The 18055-nt window shown below is 59.1% G+C and overlaps 2 protein-coding genes across 3 annotated transcripts; both read left to right on the top strand.

Annotated features, from left to right (window-relative positions):
* Positions 1–3147: 3147 nt before the first annotated feature.
* Positions 3148–6072, top strand: LOC130598407 (uncharacterized). Its single transcript, XM_057407819.1, has 8 exons — positions 3148–3251; positions 3592–3677; positions 3835–3957; positions 4281–4360; positions 4608–4722; positions 4848–4934; positions 5407–5511; positions 5748–6072. Exons 1-8 carry the CDS (start codon positions 3149–3151, stop codon positions 6057–6059), a joined length of 1011 nt encoding a protein of 336 aa, XP_057263802.1. The 5' UTR covers position 3148; the 3' UTR covers positions 6060–6072.
* Positions 6073–9189: 3117 nt separating this feature from the next.
* Positions 9190–11631, top strand: LOC130598408 (maestro heat-like repeat family member 5). Of its 2 annotated transcripts, XM_057407821.1 has the most exons (6): positions 9190–9290; positions 9669–9824; positions 10301–10402; positions 10736–10838; positions 11085–11135; positions 11377–11456. In XM_057407821.1, exons 1-6 carry the CDS (start codon positions 9192–9194, stop codon positions 11382–11384), a joined length of 519 nt encoding a protein of 172 aa, XP_057263804.1. In that variant the 5' UTR covers positions 9190–9191; the 3' UTR covers positions 11385–11456. The 2 variants fall into 2 exon arrangements, with proteins under 2 accessions (XP_057263804.1, XP_057263803.1); XM_057407820.1 differs by lacking the exon at positions 11085–11135 and having other exon boundaries at positions 11378–11631.
* The last annotated feature ends 6424 nt before the right edge of the window (positions 11632–18055 follow it).

The following is an 18055-nucleotide window of genomic DNA, read 5'->3' as shown; positions in this document are numbered from 1 at the left end:
ACCACTGCTCCTGTCATTGCAGGCCCGGTAAAAGGTGTCCACATCTCACACGCCCTCTTTCGGTATTAAAATCCTCCAATAAGCTCTGCCTACAGCCTGCTCCACGCCAAACAACCCCACCGCTCACAGCCTTTCTCCATAAGCAGAGGTGCTACCGTGTGATTTGGCGGGCTGAGACTGGGCCCGCGATGGGGCCTGGTGAAACCCAGGGTTCCTGGGTTCCCTGGTCGTAACCTGCGGTGTGTCACTGCAACCGTAACCAGGGGATCGGCTATGTTAGGGGGACCCCAGCACCCCCAGGTCAGTGCGGCTGCAGCAGTGGCCGAGTGCATGGTGTGCACCCGGCATCCCTGCGCACGCAGCAGCCTTCATACGAGGGGAGACCCTGGGCCTCCTGTGGAAGAGGGAAGAGCCTTGGAGTGCCTGAGGGCCACGGGCTGTGCCCCGGCCCAGCCGCAGGTGGGGGTGGCCCCAGTGCCCAGGAGCGAGGGGACAGTGCAGGCATGGGCAGGCTTGGCTCTACTGCAAGGTATGCCATGGTGTGAGCCACAGGGAGTTCCCTGTCCCGAGGCCCCTTCCTGGTCAGAGCAGGGCCACGGCTGCGCTGCTCCCCCAGGCTGCCAGGGCTGCCCTCGAGACCCCGCTCCCTTGCAGACCCTGTCAGCGATGGACAGCATGTTACAGGTGCTGGTGTGCAGTGCCAGCACCCTCGGCATCCAGGAGCTGCAGAACATCTTCAAGGTCTGGCCTTGGCACAGGGTCCCCCTGGGCAGTGACCTCTGGCTTGAGCATTCCCCCTCCCCCAACAGCCCTTGCCTCCTGGCTGCTGCCAGAGCCCCTTCTCCTGCCCCAGCGCACCCAGGTCCTCACCCACTGCCTGTACTGCACAACCCTCCAGGCGCAGCTGCCTGTCTGGAAAGGGGAGCCCAGCCCTGGCGCTCTCCCCCTGCGGCTTCACGGGCCATACCCCAGAGCCCCAGCACAGGTCCCCAGGGAGGGGTCACCCCAAAGCCTCGGGGTCCTCAGGGGCAGCAGGAGGGACCTCTTCTGAGCAGCAGGGCGGCAGCAGCAGCAGTGGGATGTGGGGACCCGCCTGGCCACAGCCCATTGCTGCGAGGGGCAAGGAGGACACGTGCCCCGTGTCAGGCACCGCCGGGCTGCTGTGCTGTGCCACCCCACCTTCTGGCACACCAACGTGTGCACCCGGCTGCCCGCCTCACCGGCAGCGCACTGCAGGGAGCTCTCCCGTACTCGCCCGGTGCCCGTCCAGCCACGTGTGCCTCAGTCTCCCCAGGCTGCTCAGTGGGAAGCGCGGCAGCCACGCTGCCGGACATGGCCTACTGCCAGCAGCCCCCTGCCACGGCACCCAGACTGCACCCCCCATCACTGCGATCCACACTGCACCCACACGAGGTGCACAAACCTGAACGGCATCACCCAGCTGATCACTGCCCCCACCCCATCACCGATCCAGCTCTTATCCGCCATTGACCCACCACTGACCAGTCACTGACCCGTCACCCGTCCCCTCAATGCCGGGCCCGTCACTGACCCGCCACCGCCTTCAGGACCGCCTCCCTCCCTGCCCCGCCTCTGCCCATCACCGACCCCCCTCTACTCCCGCTCCTCTCGCCACCGGTTGCGGCACGCGCGGTGGCCGGTGTCATGTCGCCGGGCGGAGCTCACTGCCACTGGCACCACATGAAATTGGGGTCTCGCTGGATACAGAGACTTAGGCACAGACAGGGCGACGAGGATGCTTAAACTGGTGTTTCACTGCCTCTGGAGGCTACAGTTCTGCGGGTAAGGAAGGCTGCAACAGGAGGACCAGATGTCTTCTCCCACCGCAGCGTAGGTTCCTCCTTTTGCTAAGAAACAGGTACATGGCTGCAAAAGAAAACACCTCGAGGAGCCTCTCAGGGTCGTAAATTGGAGCAAACAAGAACATGTAGTTGGTTTGAAAGACTAAACACGCATTCCAACACCCTTGACTAAGGGATTTCCATAAAAGTGTAAAACGAGTCAGGGGATTTCTCCCCAAACGAGCACTACAACCCCCAGAGACCACTCCTCAAATGCACAGCGCCTGCGCCATGGCCTTATCTGCCCAAATTACCACGTGCATCAGTAAGGAGAATCGGGTGGGATTTCACGCATCACAATGAGTACATACGTAACGACGTCTAAGCTGTAAACTGTCCCTTCTCGGTGTGTGTGTTAGGCAGAGTGACTCCCCATGCACCCGGTACCCTAACAAAGTAACGTCGGGTTTCTAACCTTTCATTCTGGTTAGAGAGTTTATTTCCCGGATTTTGGTGACAAGCTCACGGCCATGGAGTGTCCTACTGACCCACCGGGGGTCCTAGGGGCAGAGGAGGCAGCGCTGGCCTTCCCCAGCCCCACAGCAGGCGGCTGCCCACTCCAACCCGCTCCTTGCCACCCCTTCCCGCTCCCTCCTGCTCCAGCCCGCTCCTGCTGCCCAGGGCTCTGCCAACCGGGCCGTGTTTCAGGGGGTGAGGTGGGTAGGGATCCCTGGCAGGGGCCATCACTGACTCATAATTGACCCATTATTGACAGCCCTGGCAACCGTAACCAGGGGATCGGCTATATTAGGGGGACCTCAGCATCTCCAGGTCAGTGCGGCTGCAGCAGTGGCCGAGTGCATGGTGTGCACCCAGCATCCCTGCGTGCTCAGCAGCCTTCATACGAGGGGAGACCCTGGGCCGTGTCCAGGGCCTCCTGTGGAAGAGGGAAGAGTCTTCGAGTGCCTGAGGGCCACGGCCTGCGCCCCAGCCCAGCTGCAGGTGGGGGCGGCCCCAGTGCCCAGGAGCGAGGGGACAGTGGGGTTGTGACAATGGGGTACTCCGGCTCAGATGAACCCCAACCCTGTGCCGGGAGGAGGAGGAAGGAGGAATCAGTCCCACCACCCGGGGGCAAGGAGGGCTCCGTGGGGCTCTGGGGTCACAGGAGGGGTGCTGTGGAGGGGGGGATCAGGAGCTTGAGCGGGGATGACATCGGGGCACTCTGTCAACCAGCCCTGCCTGCACAGTGTCTCAGGGACATGGTGGGAGCAAGGAGCCCCACAAGCACTCTGGTGGTGGGGGGTCCCCTTCACCCCTTTCCTCCCTCCCTCCCTCCCTCCCTCAGGATGGAGGCGAGACCCCCCAGCAAACCCAGGCTGGCCTGGGTGGAGGAGGACGAAGCTGGCCCGGCTCCCAGCTCCGGGCTGAAGTGCAATGAGATGCGTACAGGTGAGTGCGCGGGTGCTGCGGGTAGGGGCTGCCCACCCTGCCCCGTCCCACGCTTGCAGTCCCCAGCCAGGCATCGGCCCCGCAGTGCAGAGCCCAGGGAACAGCCTCACCACAGCATCTCTGGGCCAGGAGCTCCCTCTTCCCCTGGTGCCGGGTGTCCCTCCTTGGGGCACACTGGGCCTCCTTCCCATGCTGCCCTCCCGCATCGCATCCTCGCCCCTGGGGTGCACGGGTGGCACCGTTGTCCCAGCCTAGAGCCAGGACTGGGGACATCCCTGAAGCTGGGCAGAGGGCTCGTGTACTGCCTGCCCTCCAGTCCTGCCTGCTCTCTCTTGGCCAGGTTCATGCATCTCAACTGCGGACGTGTCCAGCGAGGAAAAGAACAGCCTGGACACCATCGAGGCGTCCATCAGGAGCAGACCAAAGGTATCCACGACCACTTCCATGCGGCTGTGCCTGTGTCTCCTGCACGATCTTTCTGCCTCCGTCCCGTACTCAGAAGGTGCTGGGGGCTCTTACGGACCCCCCATCTGTCTCTCCCGCCTGACGATGTCTGTCCATCTGTCACCTCCCCGGCTGGCAGCAAGAAGACCAGAAGCTGAGGTTTCTGGAGTCCGTCTGCACCATCTGCACCACCAGCAGCATGCACTCCTTCCTGTGGGGCACGCTGCTGCTCTTCCAGCCTGAGCTGGCTGAGACCCTCGAGGTGAGGGGATGGCTGGTCAGGCTGAGGCAGGGTCAATGGCACAGCCCTGGGGCAGGAGAGGGCTCAGCCAGGCAGGGAGTGCGAGTGGAGTGAGCGCCGCTCTGGGGCTACATCCTTGGCGATGCTCCAGAGCCACCTGCATGGCCCGGCTGCAGGTCCCTTGGCCAGGCTGTGCTCTGTGACGGGCGCAGCCCTTCCTGCTACGCGGCTGGGACCACTGCTAATGGTTGGGGGTGCAAGGATGGGCTCTGACAGCCCCGCGGGCTATTGCTGGAAGAAGGAGCTGCCCTGTCCTGACCCATCCACACTGCTGTGCCCCTCAGGTGCTGCTGCAAGAGGAGCCCGTTGATCGCCTGGACACCACGGTGCGGCAGCAAGTCATGCTGACCATCGCTGCCATGAGGTACCTGCCCAGCCCCAGCTCGGCATCCCCGGCGCCCAATGCCCCATCAGCCCTGTCCCGGGGACACCCAGAGAGCTGGGACTGAGAGGGGGGAAGACAGCAGGGCAGGGGGTGGCACAGGGATTTCCCCCCAGAGGCCAATGTCAGGGTCAGCAGGGGTTCACATGGCCCCTGTAATGTGGGGATCAGCCCAGCTCTCCAGCCCCTGGGTCTGCCTCCTCCAAAGAGCTCTTCCATGTCCCTGCAGCAGAGCGGGGCTCCTTCTGCAGGAGAAGAACAGCCTCCTGAAAGCCTGCTTCTGCAGCATCTTCCACCTGCCTCCGCAGGGCAGCCAGGGACCCGAGGCTTGGCTCTACTGCAAGGTATGCCATGGTGTGAGCCACAGGGAGTTCCCTGTCCCGAGGCCCCTTCCTGGTCAGAGCAGGGCCACGGCTGCGCTGCTCCCCCAGGCTGCCAGGGCTGCCCTCGAGACACCGCTCCCTTGCAGACCCTGTCAGCGATGGACAGCATGTTACAGGTGCTGGTGTGCAGTGCCAGCACCCTCGGCATCCAGGAGCTGCAGAACATCTTCAAGGTCTGGCCTTGGCACAGGGTCCCCCTGGGCAGTGACCTCTGGTTTGAGCATCCCCCCCCCAACAGCCCTTGCCTCCTGGCTGCTGCCAGAGCCCCTTCTCCTGCCCCAGCGCACCCAGGTCCTCACCCACTGCCTGTACTGCACAACCCTCCAGGCGCAGCTGCCTGTCTGGAAAGGGGAGCCCAGCCCTGGCGCTCTCCCCCTGCGGCTTCACGGGCCAAACCCCAGAGCCCCAGCACAGGTCCCCAGGGAGGGGTCACCCCAAAGCCTCCGGGTCTTCAGGGGCAGCGGGCAGAGGGAGGGACCTCTTCTGAGCAGCAGGGCGGCAGCAGCAGCAGTGGGATGGGACCCGCCTGGCCACAGCCCATTGCTGCGAGGGGCAAGGAGGACACGTGCCCCGTGTCAGGCACCGCCGGGGTGCTGCGCTGTGCCACCCCACCTTCTGGCACACCAACAGCCTTTTTCCTTCCAGCTCCTGCTGCCCTTCATCAGTTCGGGGGTGGCCGTGGTGCAGGAGAGGGCCGTGGCACGGATTGCCCGGCTGGCCAGCTACTTCAGCACCTACCCCCTGCCACAGGTACCGAGCTCCCGGTCTGGGGCAGCCCCAGTGCCCCAGCCCTGTGTCCGTGAGCCCCAGCAGCACCCGCTCTGCAGGAGCACATGAGCAGGGGCTCTGCCTCCCCCCCCGGCCCTGCTCTTTCCTAGGGCACAGGCAGCAGCATGGGGCCAGCATCCCTGCCCTGCTTTGGGCTGCTCAGGGAGCGGCTGAGGCTCTCCTTGTGCCCAGGTGACCTTGTGCCCATCTTCTTCCAGTTCTGCTCCTGCTCTATGAGAGTCCCAGAGCTGCAACGTCAGTGCTGCAAGACTGTGGTGATGGGGAGGCTGGTGGGGCACCTCACGCTCTGCTGCACCTGCAAGAACACGGGCACCTGCCATGAGGCTGCAGAAGCTCTCTTTAAGATGTACTGCTTCACCCTGTGGCACATAAGTAAGAGAAGCTGTGTGGGGCTGGGTTCCCCCGGGCATGGGCAGCCAGGGGCCACTCTTCTTGGCAACAGAAAGCCAGATCCAACCTGCCCGCCCACAGCCAAAAGAGCCGTTTCCCCTCGCCCACACTTGCACTAGCCCTTGGCCTTCCCTGGGCTTTCTGGCCCTGTGTGGGTCCAGGCCTCTGGCCTCTCTTTGCCGGTGACTCTTCAGCCCAGTGCTCTCAGCTGCACCTCCAGCTTTGCACCCTCTCTCTGAGCGCTCTGTTTTTGCTGCTCCCCAGGCAGGTACCCTTGTCTGCTAAAGAGAAGTCAGCAGCAGTGCCAGCAGAGCTGGCAACAGGCGCACACCTGGGAGCTGTTGAAAACCACAGACACAAGACAGATGTTCTCGGTGAGAAGTGCCTTTGGCTCCTGGCTGGGGCTCAGTGTGACTGAAGGGACACCCGGTGCATGGGGGTGACGGGGCTCATGCTGTTCCTGAGCAGGGGCCAGGCAAAGGCCCCAGCGAGCTCGGCTTCCCCGCAGGACCCTGAGCCCCACCACTGGTCTCCTCCCAGCACGGCCTGGCTCTGCGTCCCGCGCTCGCTGCACAGCCAGGATGCTCTAGGTGACAAGTCCTCCCTCTCCTTCATCCCGCAGATGTTTACAAAGTACCTCCAGCCCTCTGAGAGGTCAGATATCATCCTCATGGCCGTGAAGACCTTGACAAATCCAGGGGTCTACAGCATCGGCACGGCTGCCCACATGGTGGACATCCTTGTGACAGACAGTGACTTCCAGAGAGGGCAGGTGAGCAGCCTGTGGCGGCACGGCTGACGCACCAACCCTCCGGGGCCTGTTCGTGTCCCGGCTCTGCCTGGCCAGCACTGACACTATCTCAAGCTGGCATATCACACTGGGAATGGCAGCAGCACCCAGGTGGCGCGGGGAAACAGCCACGCTCACCCTGCTGATGCCACTCCCCGCTGCCACCCATGCGTCCCTTGCAGGTGCTGAACATCACGTGGGCCATTTACAGAAACCTGCCCTCTGTCAGCACAGAAATAGCCGGCAACAGCCTGAAGACGGCCCTGCTGATGCTGACACAAAAAAACCCCGGAGAGGTGGTGGCCAGCATGCTGCAGTGCTCGCCAACGTGCAGCAGGTATGGGGCCCAGCAGCCTTTGGCGCTCCTCTGCCCCTGGGACGGGGGCCCCAAGACCCTCCTGAGGGCCTTCAGCCTGCCCATCCTCCAGGGGGAGCCCGCTGACAGAGCCCCGTGTCCCTGCAGTGGCGCCATGGCCATGTGGAAGACGATGCTCTCTAAGCCCAAAGCTGCAAGGAAGGTGCTGGAGGAGCTGCTCAGGACAATGATGAATCAGTCGCTGCGCAAGGTCTCCGCCACCACCATGGACAACCCGCGCATGCTGTCCCTGGCCGTGAGTTGCTCGATGAGGCCTTGCTGTCTCCCGGGGCTCCCCCTCCTCTATCCCTGCCCACCCAAGCCCTGACCTCCCCAGGGATGAGAGGACGTCTCAGTTTCTGGGTGTCTTCTGCAGGCATGCAGGACGATACACAAAATCCTCGAGCAGTCCCTCTGCCCAAAGGAGGTGGAGGAGGTTTTCCCTAAGCTTTTCCTTGCACTGCTGTTCCAAGTGTCATTCACGACAGAGCTGAAGCAAAAGGAAATACTCATTTGCTGGAAGGAGTACCAGCAGGATCAGCTCACTCCCATCAGGTGCTCCATCCCTCTCCTCTCGTCCCTGCTGGCCACCCAGAATTAAGCCAGGGGTCCCGGTGGCAGCTGAGCATCTCTCCTTGCGCAGGTCAGCAGTGCAGTCCATGAGAGTGTTGCTCCGCACCATGGGCTTTCAGATCAGGGAGCTGGTCATCGAGGAGCAGGGTGGCTGGGCCAAGCTGCTCCATGTCGAGCACCACCTCGAGGGAGTGCGCATCGTGGCCAGGCGAGAGCCCCTTCTCCCCGCTCCTCGGGCACCGCGCACCCCGCAGCACCCACTCCCTTGGGGCTGACGGCGAGGGGGCCCCGCTGCTCAGAGAAAGTGCTGCAGACTGGTGCTGTCCAGGCTGCTGCAGACCCAAGGGAGATGAGCCTGCCCGGCTCAGGGCTGACAGTGCCTCCTTCCCCCTGCCAGGGAGATGATGAAGACCCCGAGAAGCCTGCACTGCACGCTGTTTGACGAGCTGGTGAATCTCCTTACTGTGGAGGACGCCATGTGGGAGATGGTCGCCATGGTCATGTTCACCGAGGTGAGCCCTGGGAGCTGGGGTGGCGGGTGGGCTTTGGCTGGTACCGTGGAGAAGCAGGCAACCAAACAGTGCAGTGTGCTGTGGGTCATGGGGGTTCTCTGCAGTCCCTGCCACCTCCGTCTGAGCTTGCTCTTGGCCCAGCATCCTTGCCTTGAGCTGATGGTTGGAGCCAGCACCGCACCTCACCAGCTCCTCCTGTGCGTTTCAGATGCTGAAGTGCAGAGCCATCAGTGATACTCTGGACTATGCCGTGGACATCTTCCCCATGTACCTGCAGAGCCAGTGCAGGGGGATGTCAAGACTGGTGCTCAAGAGTCTCTACGGGCTCTCCGAGAGGCCCGACACGGTGCGCAGGGGTCACTGGGGCAGCGGCACAGGGCACAGTGGTGCTGCTGGGTTAACAGTGCCTTCATCATTTCTGGGCATCGGGAGAAGTACCTGCTCTGTGCCTGCCCAGTCCAGCGCCCCATGGCTGTGCCCTGAAGGAAGAGAGGCAGTAGTGCCATGGGGAAGGGGCTACCATTGCTGGCACATCCCGACAGGGGTGATGGAAAGACAGCCACCAGCTTGAGCATGGGGGCTGCAAAGCCGGGCTGTGAGGTGCTGAGCCCTGGGGTGAAATGCAGCACTCGCAGCAGGGCCTGCGGCACCTCTGACAGCTTTCCAGGCAGTGCCAGGCACCCACCAGCCTGCCCAGGAGCTCTGCTGGAGAAGGGGCAGCCGAGGGGATGGCGAGGAGCCCGCGCTCTCTGTCCTTCCCCTCTGTGCCCTGCTCTTCCCCTGGCCATGCCAGCGAGCCCAGTTTGCTTGGCTCATGCTCGCCCTCATAACCTGTGCTGCCTGCCGAGGAGCCAGCGGGGAGGCCGGTGTTTGCAGAGAGGTTTTTCGCTCCTGCCGTCGGTCACTGCGTTACAAAAACGAGGTGGCATGTCCCACACAGGCAGAGAAAATCCTCACCCTGATGCCAAACATCGTGGCGTGCCTGGAGGATACTCGTGACAGTGGTGACATCTCCCTGGCCATGCTGGTGCTCAACAACTTACTCCCGCTGCTGGATGAGAACACACTCAGCCTCAGCGCCCTTGCCATCGCTCCCAAGCTCCGGTTGCTCTTTGACAACGTAAGGCTGGGGGAGAGACTTGTGCCCCTGCACCGCAGGCACCTCCATTCACACCTCCCATGCCCCACTGCCCTATCGCTGCCCTCCGCAGCTCTGTGCTGTCCCACACCCCCTCCCCGCATGGACTAAGCCTGGCTTGGCCTCCCTGCTGCAGGAGTTGGTGGTAGCAGGATGGCAGCAGGGCTGCTGAGCCTCAGCCGGCCCTGGCAGCATCTCCGAACCCGTCCGGGGTCTCCTGCTGTGTCCCCCAGCCCCGCTGGGCAGACGTTCTGCATGCTGCAGCTCGCTCCCTTTTGGAGGAGGCTGTTTTGGGAACATCCATCTCCACGTCAGCTCCCTGCTCGCCACGGGCTTGGGGCTGAGGTCCTTCTCCCGCAGGAGTCAGACACCGTGAGGGAGCTCTCCATCTGCTTATTTCAATACGTGATGGGGCTTGGGACGGATGCTGAAAAGGAGAAGATGAAGAAGGAGGTGTGGGAGAGTCTGCTGCCACTGGTCTTTCACCTGCACGACCAGAAGGAGAATGTGGCCAAGGTGGGATTCCCAACCAGATGGGTCCTTTGGGCAGGGCGCTGGTGACACTGGAGCCTTCAAATGTGTGTCACCATGAGGTCTAGCTTGCTGAGGCCCTAGGACCAGCCAACCCCCCCCCTCACCCACTGCTGCCTTTCGCCTCCTGGATGATGAGGGTGGTGGGTCCCTTTCCCACCCACCTCCCTCCGCACAGTCCCTGCCCTGGGGCATGGGGCCCTGCGGCCCCAGAGACAAGGCTATTGCTCCACAGCAGCCTGGGGCCACCAAGGCCAAAAGCCTGTGGCCCCAAGGGGCTCCCAGGTAGAGAGGGTGGCTGGCCTTATCTTCTCCTGTGGTGCTGAGCCTGGTGGCAGCACCACAGCCCAACTCACGCGTCTTCCCTGCAGGGACCGGGACGGGCTCCCAGCCCTGCTAAGAGGGTGGACACAGGGTGCTGTGCCTCCAGGGCTGGTGGTGGCAGCTCTTCTCCTTCCCAGGCCGCCCAGGAAGCCCTCTACTTCGCTGGCTGGTTCTTGAAGTGGCAGGAGCTGACAGAGCTGGCTCTGACTGCGGAACCATGGGAGATCAGCGAGTGCCTGGTAAGCAGAGCCCCAGCGCTGCTGGGATCCGCACCGGGAGAGCCCTGCCCCATGCCCAGCAAGGAGGACACAGGGCTGTGTCCCGCACCTCTATGCACCTTCCTGGAGCAGGCTCTGTTCCAGGCTGTCCTCACCCCCAGGGTCCCAAGGGGGACCCTGCCACCAGAGTGGCACCCCAGCATCAGTGGCGAGCCCTGTGCTCCATCTGAATGCAAAGGCCACACGGTGGAGAGCTGGGAACGTCCTGCTGGGGGGAAGAAGGGTGGTCCTGGATGGGGGAACAGCCCAACCTGGGGGCAGCTCTGCGCCAACCCTGCACCCTTCTCTCTCCAGCTGGAGAGGAAGAGGAGGAAGACCAAGGACTTTCTGTACCAGAGTGAGGTCTACCTGCAGAGCCCACAGGAGACCCTGAGGCAGGACGCTGTCAGGTTCATCGGTGAGCCATGAGCCCCACGTCCCTCCCTCTGACAGGGTCCCTGCATCCCAGCGCAGGACCTGTGGAGCATCCCTTGGTCCCCTCTCAGCCACTCCTGCTTGCACACGTTGGGCTGGCAGGTGGCTCATCCCCTCCTCGACACAGTACCCCAGGGTCAGCCCTCCCTAGGGAGCTGTGTGGCCAGGGGGGCTGGCTGCTAGGGTCCTCGACAGGCAGAGGGTTCCTCAACACACTGCATCCCCCTAGGGCTCATCGGCCAGTACGTGGATGGGCGCAGGACGACGGAGTACATCAAACAGGGTGAGTGAGGGCAGTGGGGAGGAGGAAGGACTCTGGCACAGAACTGTCCCAGGCGAAGGGGGCTCTGCTGCCAGCGTGTCTATGGGGAGAGCGTGTTTGTGGAGGGGGTGTTCCTGACCAGCAGCCTCCAGGTAAGCCACCTGCCTCCCTCCCGGCCCTGGGCACCATGGGGTGTAAAGGTGCCCTGCCTGGAGGGGACGCAGGGCTGTCACCTCACCTCTCCTGCTTTGTCCCCACAGTCCTTGAAGGCCCAAGAAAAGACGCCAGCCCCCTGGTTTCCTCCTTGGCGACTCAGACCGTCCTCATGCTGGAAGAAAGAAGGAGGAGTTCAAGGCTCAGCCTACAGTGGCTGCGCTCATTGCTGCCGAGGGCATGGAGGAGGCGGCGCTCGGCCCCCAGCAGAGACTTGCGAAAACCTGGTGAAGTTCAATAAAGCAAAGCGCAAGGTCCTACACCTGGGGCACGGCAAGCCCAGGCACAGCAACAGGCTGGCTGGAGCACCCCCCATGCAAAGACAGGCTGAGACAGTTGAAGGTGGAGAAGAGAAGGCTACGTCGAGACCTCGGAGCAGCCTTCTAGCGTCTGAGGGGGCCTACAAGGGCATCCAAGTCCCTGACTCTTCATCAGGGACTGCAGCGATAGGACAAGGGGCAATGGGTTTAAACTTTTAAGAGGGGAAGAGCCCCCCCACCTCCCTCCAGCCTCCTTTCAGGCAGTCGTAGAGAGAGAGAAGGTCCCCCCTGAGCCTTCTCTTCTCTGGACTAAAGCCCCACCAAGCTCCCTCTGCTGTTTTACACTTTGCTCCAGGCCCTTCACCAGCTTTGCCACCCTTCTTTGGGCCCGCTCCAGCACCTCAATGTGCTGGAGGTACAGTAGTGAGGGGCCCAGAACTGAATGCAGGATTTGAGGTGCAGCCTTACCAGTTCCCAGTACGGGGGGGACAGTGACTGGCCTGGCCCTGCTGGCCACGCTATTGCTGACAGAAGCTTGTTCAGCTCCATCAGTTAGCACCCCCAGGTCCTTTTCCATGAGTAGCTTTCCAGCCACTCTTCCCCAGGCCTGGAGCGTTCCATGGGGTTGCTGTGACCCAAATGCAGGACCCGGTACTTTGCCTTGTTGAACCTCACACCACTGGCCACAGCCATTTATCCAGCTGGCCAGCTCCCTCTGCAGAGCCCTCCTCTTTTCCAGCAGATCAACACTCCCACCCAACCTCGTGTCATCAGCAAACTGACTGAGGGTGCCCTCGATCCCCTCATCCAGATCATCAGCGAAGATATTAAACAACACTGGCCCAAACACTGAGCCCTGAGGGACACCGCGAGTGACCGCTCACCAACTGGATGCAACACTGGTTACCACCACTCTTTGGGCTCGCCCATCCAGCCAGTTTCCAACCCAAGTGAAGAGCACCCCTACCCAGGCCATGAGCAGCCAGTGCCCCCAGGAGAACACTGTGGGAGGAGACACTGTCAAATGCTTCATTAAACTACAAAGGGACAATGCCTAGAGCCTTTGCCTCATCAATCCGGCGGGTCACCTTGTCATAGGAGGAGATCAGGTTGGTCAAGCAGGACCTGCCCTTCGTCAGCCCATGCTGTCTGTGCCTGATCCTCCCGTTTTCCCGCTTGTGCTGTGTGATCTCCCTTAGGATCATCTGCTCCATGACCTTCCCCGGCACTGAGCTCACGCGCACAGGCCTGGAGGTGCCCTCCTCACCGTAGCAAGGCATGTAGATAATGCCCATCGCTAGGACATTAGGGCTACAGAAGACAAGTAAGATGTGCTCCCCAATTTGGGCATGGAGGATCTCATCCATCCTTATGTGTGCCCTGTAAACATGTGTCTGGGTCCATGGGGTGCAAGGGAAGGGCCACTGCTGTCTGCATTACTTAAGTGCACCACGGATGCTCCAAAGCATCCCCGTGCTTGGGGGCAGGAGACCTGCAGACCTTCCTGTAGGTCCCTGAGCAAAATGGAGTCACGCAGCAAAAGAATTTGTAAAGGTAAAAGAAAAAAAAGGGGGGGGCACTGATATGAGAAAAGCTAGTTCATCAAGGAAGCTAGAGACATCAGTTCTTCAGCTGTAAGAAAGATGCTTAAGCTGTGTCACAGGCTACATAAACTGCTGTAGGAAAAAGAAACACTAACAGATCTTTTAACGTCACAGCAGAAACCAAAAGCTTTTTCAGCAGCTCTTAAGAGAGTTCAAACTACATTACATACAACAGGGCTGCTCAGCAGACTCAAAACCGATCTAAAGCTGCCTGTTTAAGCTGGCTGGAACGGACATCTTCAGTGCGAGTAGCTTTTTTTTAATGAAAAAAGGTAGGAGAAGCTGAAAAATATGTACACAACTGGAAGTACCAAAGTAACAGTGACTTAAAAGAACACTTGTAGTTCCAAGATGCTAGCTCCTAGTTTAAAGATGAATCCATAATTGAACTTTGTCATAAATTACGCTACAGTTATTTGCACAACTATAGACCTACAATATGAATATCTTAGAAGCAAAAACTGTTCCAAAATGTTCTGTGTAACATCTAACTGGGCTGCCTCATTGTACGCGGGAGTCAACACCTTATCAACCAGGGGAAGGAGGTGGGCAAGTAGTAGGGGGGGGAAGAAGAAAAAAACCTGCCTCTCCTCCAGTAAAAGCAGTAAAGGCAGGTAGTTTAAAATCCCCTCTTACGGAACGCATCCAAGCACGCATGAAAAAAGACTATTCAGACTGCTCCGTGCGAAAGAAGCTGGTTAACATTCATCTGACCTCTGTTACTTAACAGAGGCAGTTTAAACCCTGTTAGGATTCAAAATGGCAGGACCAGCACACTGGAGGGGGCGCTATGATGCAGCTTTGCACAAAATGGCAGCAGCACTACCACAGCCCGACTGACGCAAAGCCGGTGCATGAACAGCAAAGCCCCCCCTTCTGCTTACTTACATCGTTCTCTGTAACCGTAATGGGGAGGCCACGTAACATGATAGTTTTGCTTTCTTTCTCATCGTTAATGTCGTTCCTGTAGTCGTGCTCTCCATAGTCGCCATCAGAATGGTATCCATCTTCCGATTTGTCACTGTTCCTGCGCTCCCGTTCCCTCTGAGAACCCAGCACCCAGAATTAACCACCGCCGATTTCTAGTGATGCGCGGATTGACTCCACAACTCGTTCAAGTTGTGAAGTAGGTTTGCTTTTATTCAGCGCTGAGACGCACGGGGATAATTCCTCAAAGTCATGTGTACCTCAGTGTTGTTTCCCTCTACATTTATTCTCTAAAGTTATATATATTCATGAGGTTGCACAACACGCCTATACATATTCATGTCCTATCCCCGCTTCGTATTATAATGAGCCAGAAGGTCCTCTGCACCTGCGCAGTGCCCCCTCTGGTCATGGGCAGGGGTCTCAAGATGAAGTAACTGAGTCTTCCTCCTGTGGGTAGGGGTCTTCAAGATGAAGTAAATGAGTCTTCCTCTTCTTGCACTTTTCACCTTTCAGTCTTCACATATGGCCTTAGGGTTTGGTCGGTGTCCCAGCCATAAACCATCTGCTTCTCCCCCTTATCAGCAGATTCAGGCCTCTGCTTTTCCTTATCAATAGCTGCTTATCAATAGGATCAAGTGTCTGCATTTCCTTATCAATAGCTGCTTATCAATAGGACCAAGTGTCTGCTTTTCCTTATCAATAGGACCAGGTGCCTTTGTTCTGCTTAGCAGGCATTTACAACAGACAATACTTTTGTTTAAGCAAGCAAATTTCTCTAACCCCCTTGTACAACCCCCCTGTACAACCCCCCTGTACACTGGTCAACTCTCTGCATCACAAAGGGTATGATAAGTGTCCCTGTCAATACCACAGTGAGGAGGAAGAAGAAACAAGGGAGTAATTCCCCTGGGTCAACCACAATATTGTGCATAGAAATGTTTTGTTCATTGTTTAAACTGCATGAATATGCTTGTTGGGGGGGGTAGGTAACTTAGAGATATGTCCTGTTACAGAACGTTGTGAAATCTGTGCGCTGAACAAACCCCATCACGAGTGGAACTTACGGGGGCTAAGATGGCGGTCAGACTTGTTACAGACACAGTATTTCTTCACCCGGAGACAAGACCCCAGCTACAGGTGGAGAAGCCCGGGAAAAGAAGACAACAGGCTTGGCTGAAACCCGAGAAGCCCGGGAAATGAAGACAACAGGATTGGCTGAAGCCCAAAAAGCCCGGGAAACCAAAAGGTAGAAGAGACTGTCCCCAGAAGTTCCCGGTGTGTCTGGGGTGCAGCAGAGGCTACCTGGTGAGCCCAGTGCCGGAAACGAGAACAGCCAAGATCAATACCCAAGGTTTCAGGATCTGGGAATTGAGACAGGAAACAGACAAAAAAAAAAAAAAAAAAAAAAGGAAGAAGTAATGCCTGCCTATGCTTTACAACTTGTCAGTAAGAACTCTTTGTCTACCCACTTTGAGCTAGTAATCTTGCTTCCGTGTCGTGTCCTGTACTTGTACTTCTTGCATTTGTATGGAAAAAAGTTAAATCTTAGTGGGTTTTGATATTTCTTGCTGTATGATGCTCCACGTGTATCTTAGCTTGCTTCTTCAAATGCATTATACAAAAATCTGAGATAAGTAAAGGTACCACCTTAGTAGTAGGTAAAAAAGAGGAACCCTTTAGGGTCCCTGTTATCAAAAACGTAGAAATAGAATCTGAAAAGAAAATTTGTATAGGAGATTTTCTGCTAGTGGAGGAGGCAGAGAATAACCTATTAGGATGAGATTTAATTACAAAGTTAGGAATAGAGGTGGAAAAGGGAGCGATTGCTGTAAAGTTGTATCAATTAACAGAAAAGGATTAACAGATTAATTTAAAAGTCTGGTATAATAAGGGAGAAATAAGAAAATTAGATATTGAACCGTTGGAAGTGGAAATAACCCCAAAAGAGCCCATTAGGGTCAGAAAATACTTGATCTCCTTGGAAGGAAGGAAAGGATTGAAACCAATAATTGAAGAATTAGTACAGAAAGGAACCTTAGAACCCTGTATGTCACCGCATAACACTCCGCTTTTACTGGTCAGGAAATCAGATGGGAGCTATCGGCTAGTTCCAGATTTCAGAGTGTATTTGGGTGATTCGGGTGTATTTTGGGCTGGTTTGGGGCTCTTTGAGGCTGTTGGGGCTGTTCCGGGGTCTGGCCGCTTCCCCCCGAAGCGCTGGTGCTGGCCGCGGCCCGGGACGGCTCCAGCGGGGGGGAGCTGCGCTTGGCCGCCGTCACGGCGGAGGGCGTGGAGCGGAGCATACTAACGGGCGCAGCTGCCGGGGGGGGGAAAGCGGGCCCCTGCACTGAGCGCGGGGAGATCCCGCGGCGGAACAGTCCGAAGCGGGGGAGCTGGAATAAAGGTCGTGGGGGAGAAAAATATGGGAAGAAAGGGGTTTGATAAATACACAAGGGTTAATACATGAGGAATTAGAACTATGCCAGATTCGGCAACTGGAATCTCACCTTTTGAGATGCTATATGGAATGCCCTACACTCAAGGGCTACCAGTAAGTCACCCCAAACTGGAAGATACGACTATCCAACGCTATATCACTATTTTGAATGAAAACATGCAAGAACTCAGAGCCAGAGGAATGCTAGCTCAGGCGCAGCTGCCTGTCTGGAAAGGGGAGCCCAGCCCTGGCGCTCTCCCCCTGCGGCTTCACGGGCCGTACCCCAGAGCCCCAGCACAGGTCCCCAGGGAGGGGTCACCCCAAAGCCTCCGGGTCTTCAGGGGCAGCGGGCAGAGGGAGGGACCTCTTCTGAGCAGCAGGGCGGCAGCAGCAGCAGTGGGATGGGACCCGCCTGGCCACAGCCCATTGCTGCGAGGGGCAAGGAGGACACGTGCCCCGTGTCAGGCACCGCCGGGGTGCTGCGCTGTGCCACCCCACCTTCTGACACACCAACAGCCTTTCTCCTTCCAGCTCCTGCTGCCCTTCATCAGTTCGGGGGTGGCCGTGGTGCAGGAGAGGGCCGTGGCACGGATTGCCCGGCTGGCCAGCTACTTCAGCACCTACCCCCTGCCACAGGTACCGAGCTCCCGGTCTGGGGCAGCCCCAGTGCCCCAGCCCTGTGTCCGTGAGCCCCAGCAGCACCCGCTCTGCAGGAGCACATGAGCAGGGGCTCTGCCCCCCCCCCCCCCCGGCCCTGCTCTTTCCTAGGGCACAGGCAGCAGCATGGGGCCAGCATCCCTGCCCTGCTTTGGGCTGCTCAGGGAGCGGCTGAGGCTCTCCTTGTGCCCAGGTGACCTTGTGCCCATCTTCTTCCAGTTCTGCTCCTGCTCTATGAGAGTCCCAGAGCTGCAACGTCAGTGCTGCAAGACTGTGGTGATGGGGAGGCTGGTGGGGCACCTCACGCTCTGCTGCACCTGCAAGAACACGGGCACCTGCCATGAGGCTGCAGAAACTCTCTTTAAGATGTACTGCTTCACCCTGCGGCACATAAGTAAGAGAAGCTGTGTGGGGCTGGGTTCCCCCGGGCATGGGCAGCCAGGGGCCACTCTTCTTGGCAACAGAAAGCCAGATCCACCCTGCCCGCCCACAGCCAAAAGAGCCGTTTCCCCTCGCCCACACTTGCACTAGCCCTTGGCCTTCCCTGGGCTTTCTGGCCCTGTGTGGGTCCAGGCCTCTGGCCTCTCTTTGCCGGTGACTCTTCAGCCCAGTGCTCTCAGCTGCACCTCCAGCTTTGCACCCTCTCTCTGAGCGCTCTGTTTTTGCTGCTCCCCAGGCAGGTACCCTTGTCTGCTAAAGAGAAGGCAGCAGCAGTGCCAGCAGAGCTGGCAACAGGCGCACACCTGGGAGCTGTTGAAAACCACAGACACAAGACAGATGTTCTCGGTGAGAAGTGCCTTTGGCTCCTGGCTGGGGCTCAGTGTGACTGAAGGGACA

Source organism: Pezoporus wallicus, unplaced genomic scaffold (assembly GCF_028554395.1).
Source record: "Pezoporus wallicus isolate ANWC-B61680 ecotype Strahan unplaced genomic scaffold, APGP_CSIRO_Pwel_v1 contig_3568, whole genome shotgun sequence".
NCBI classification, from domain to species: Eukaryota; Metazoa; Chordata; class Aves; order Psittaciformes; family Psittacidae; genus Pezoporus; species Pezoporus wallicus.
This window is presented reverse-complemented; position numbering and strand designations above follow the sequence as displayed.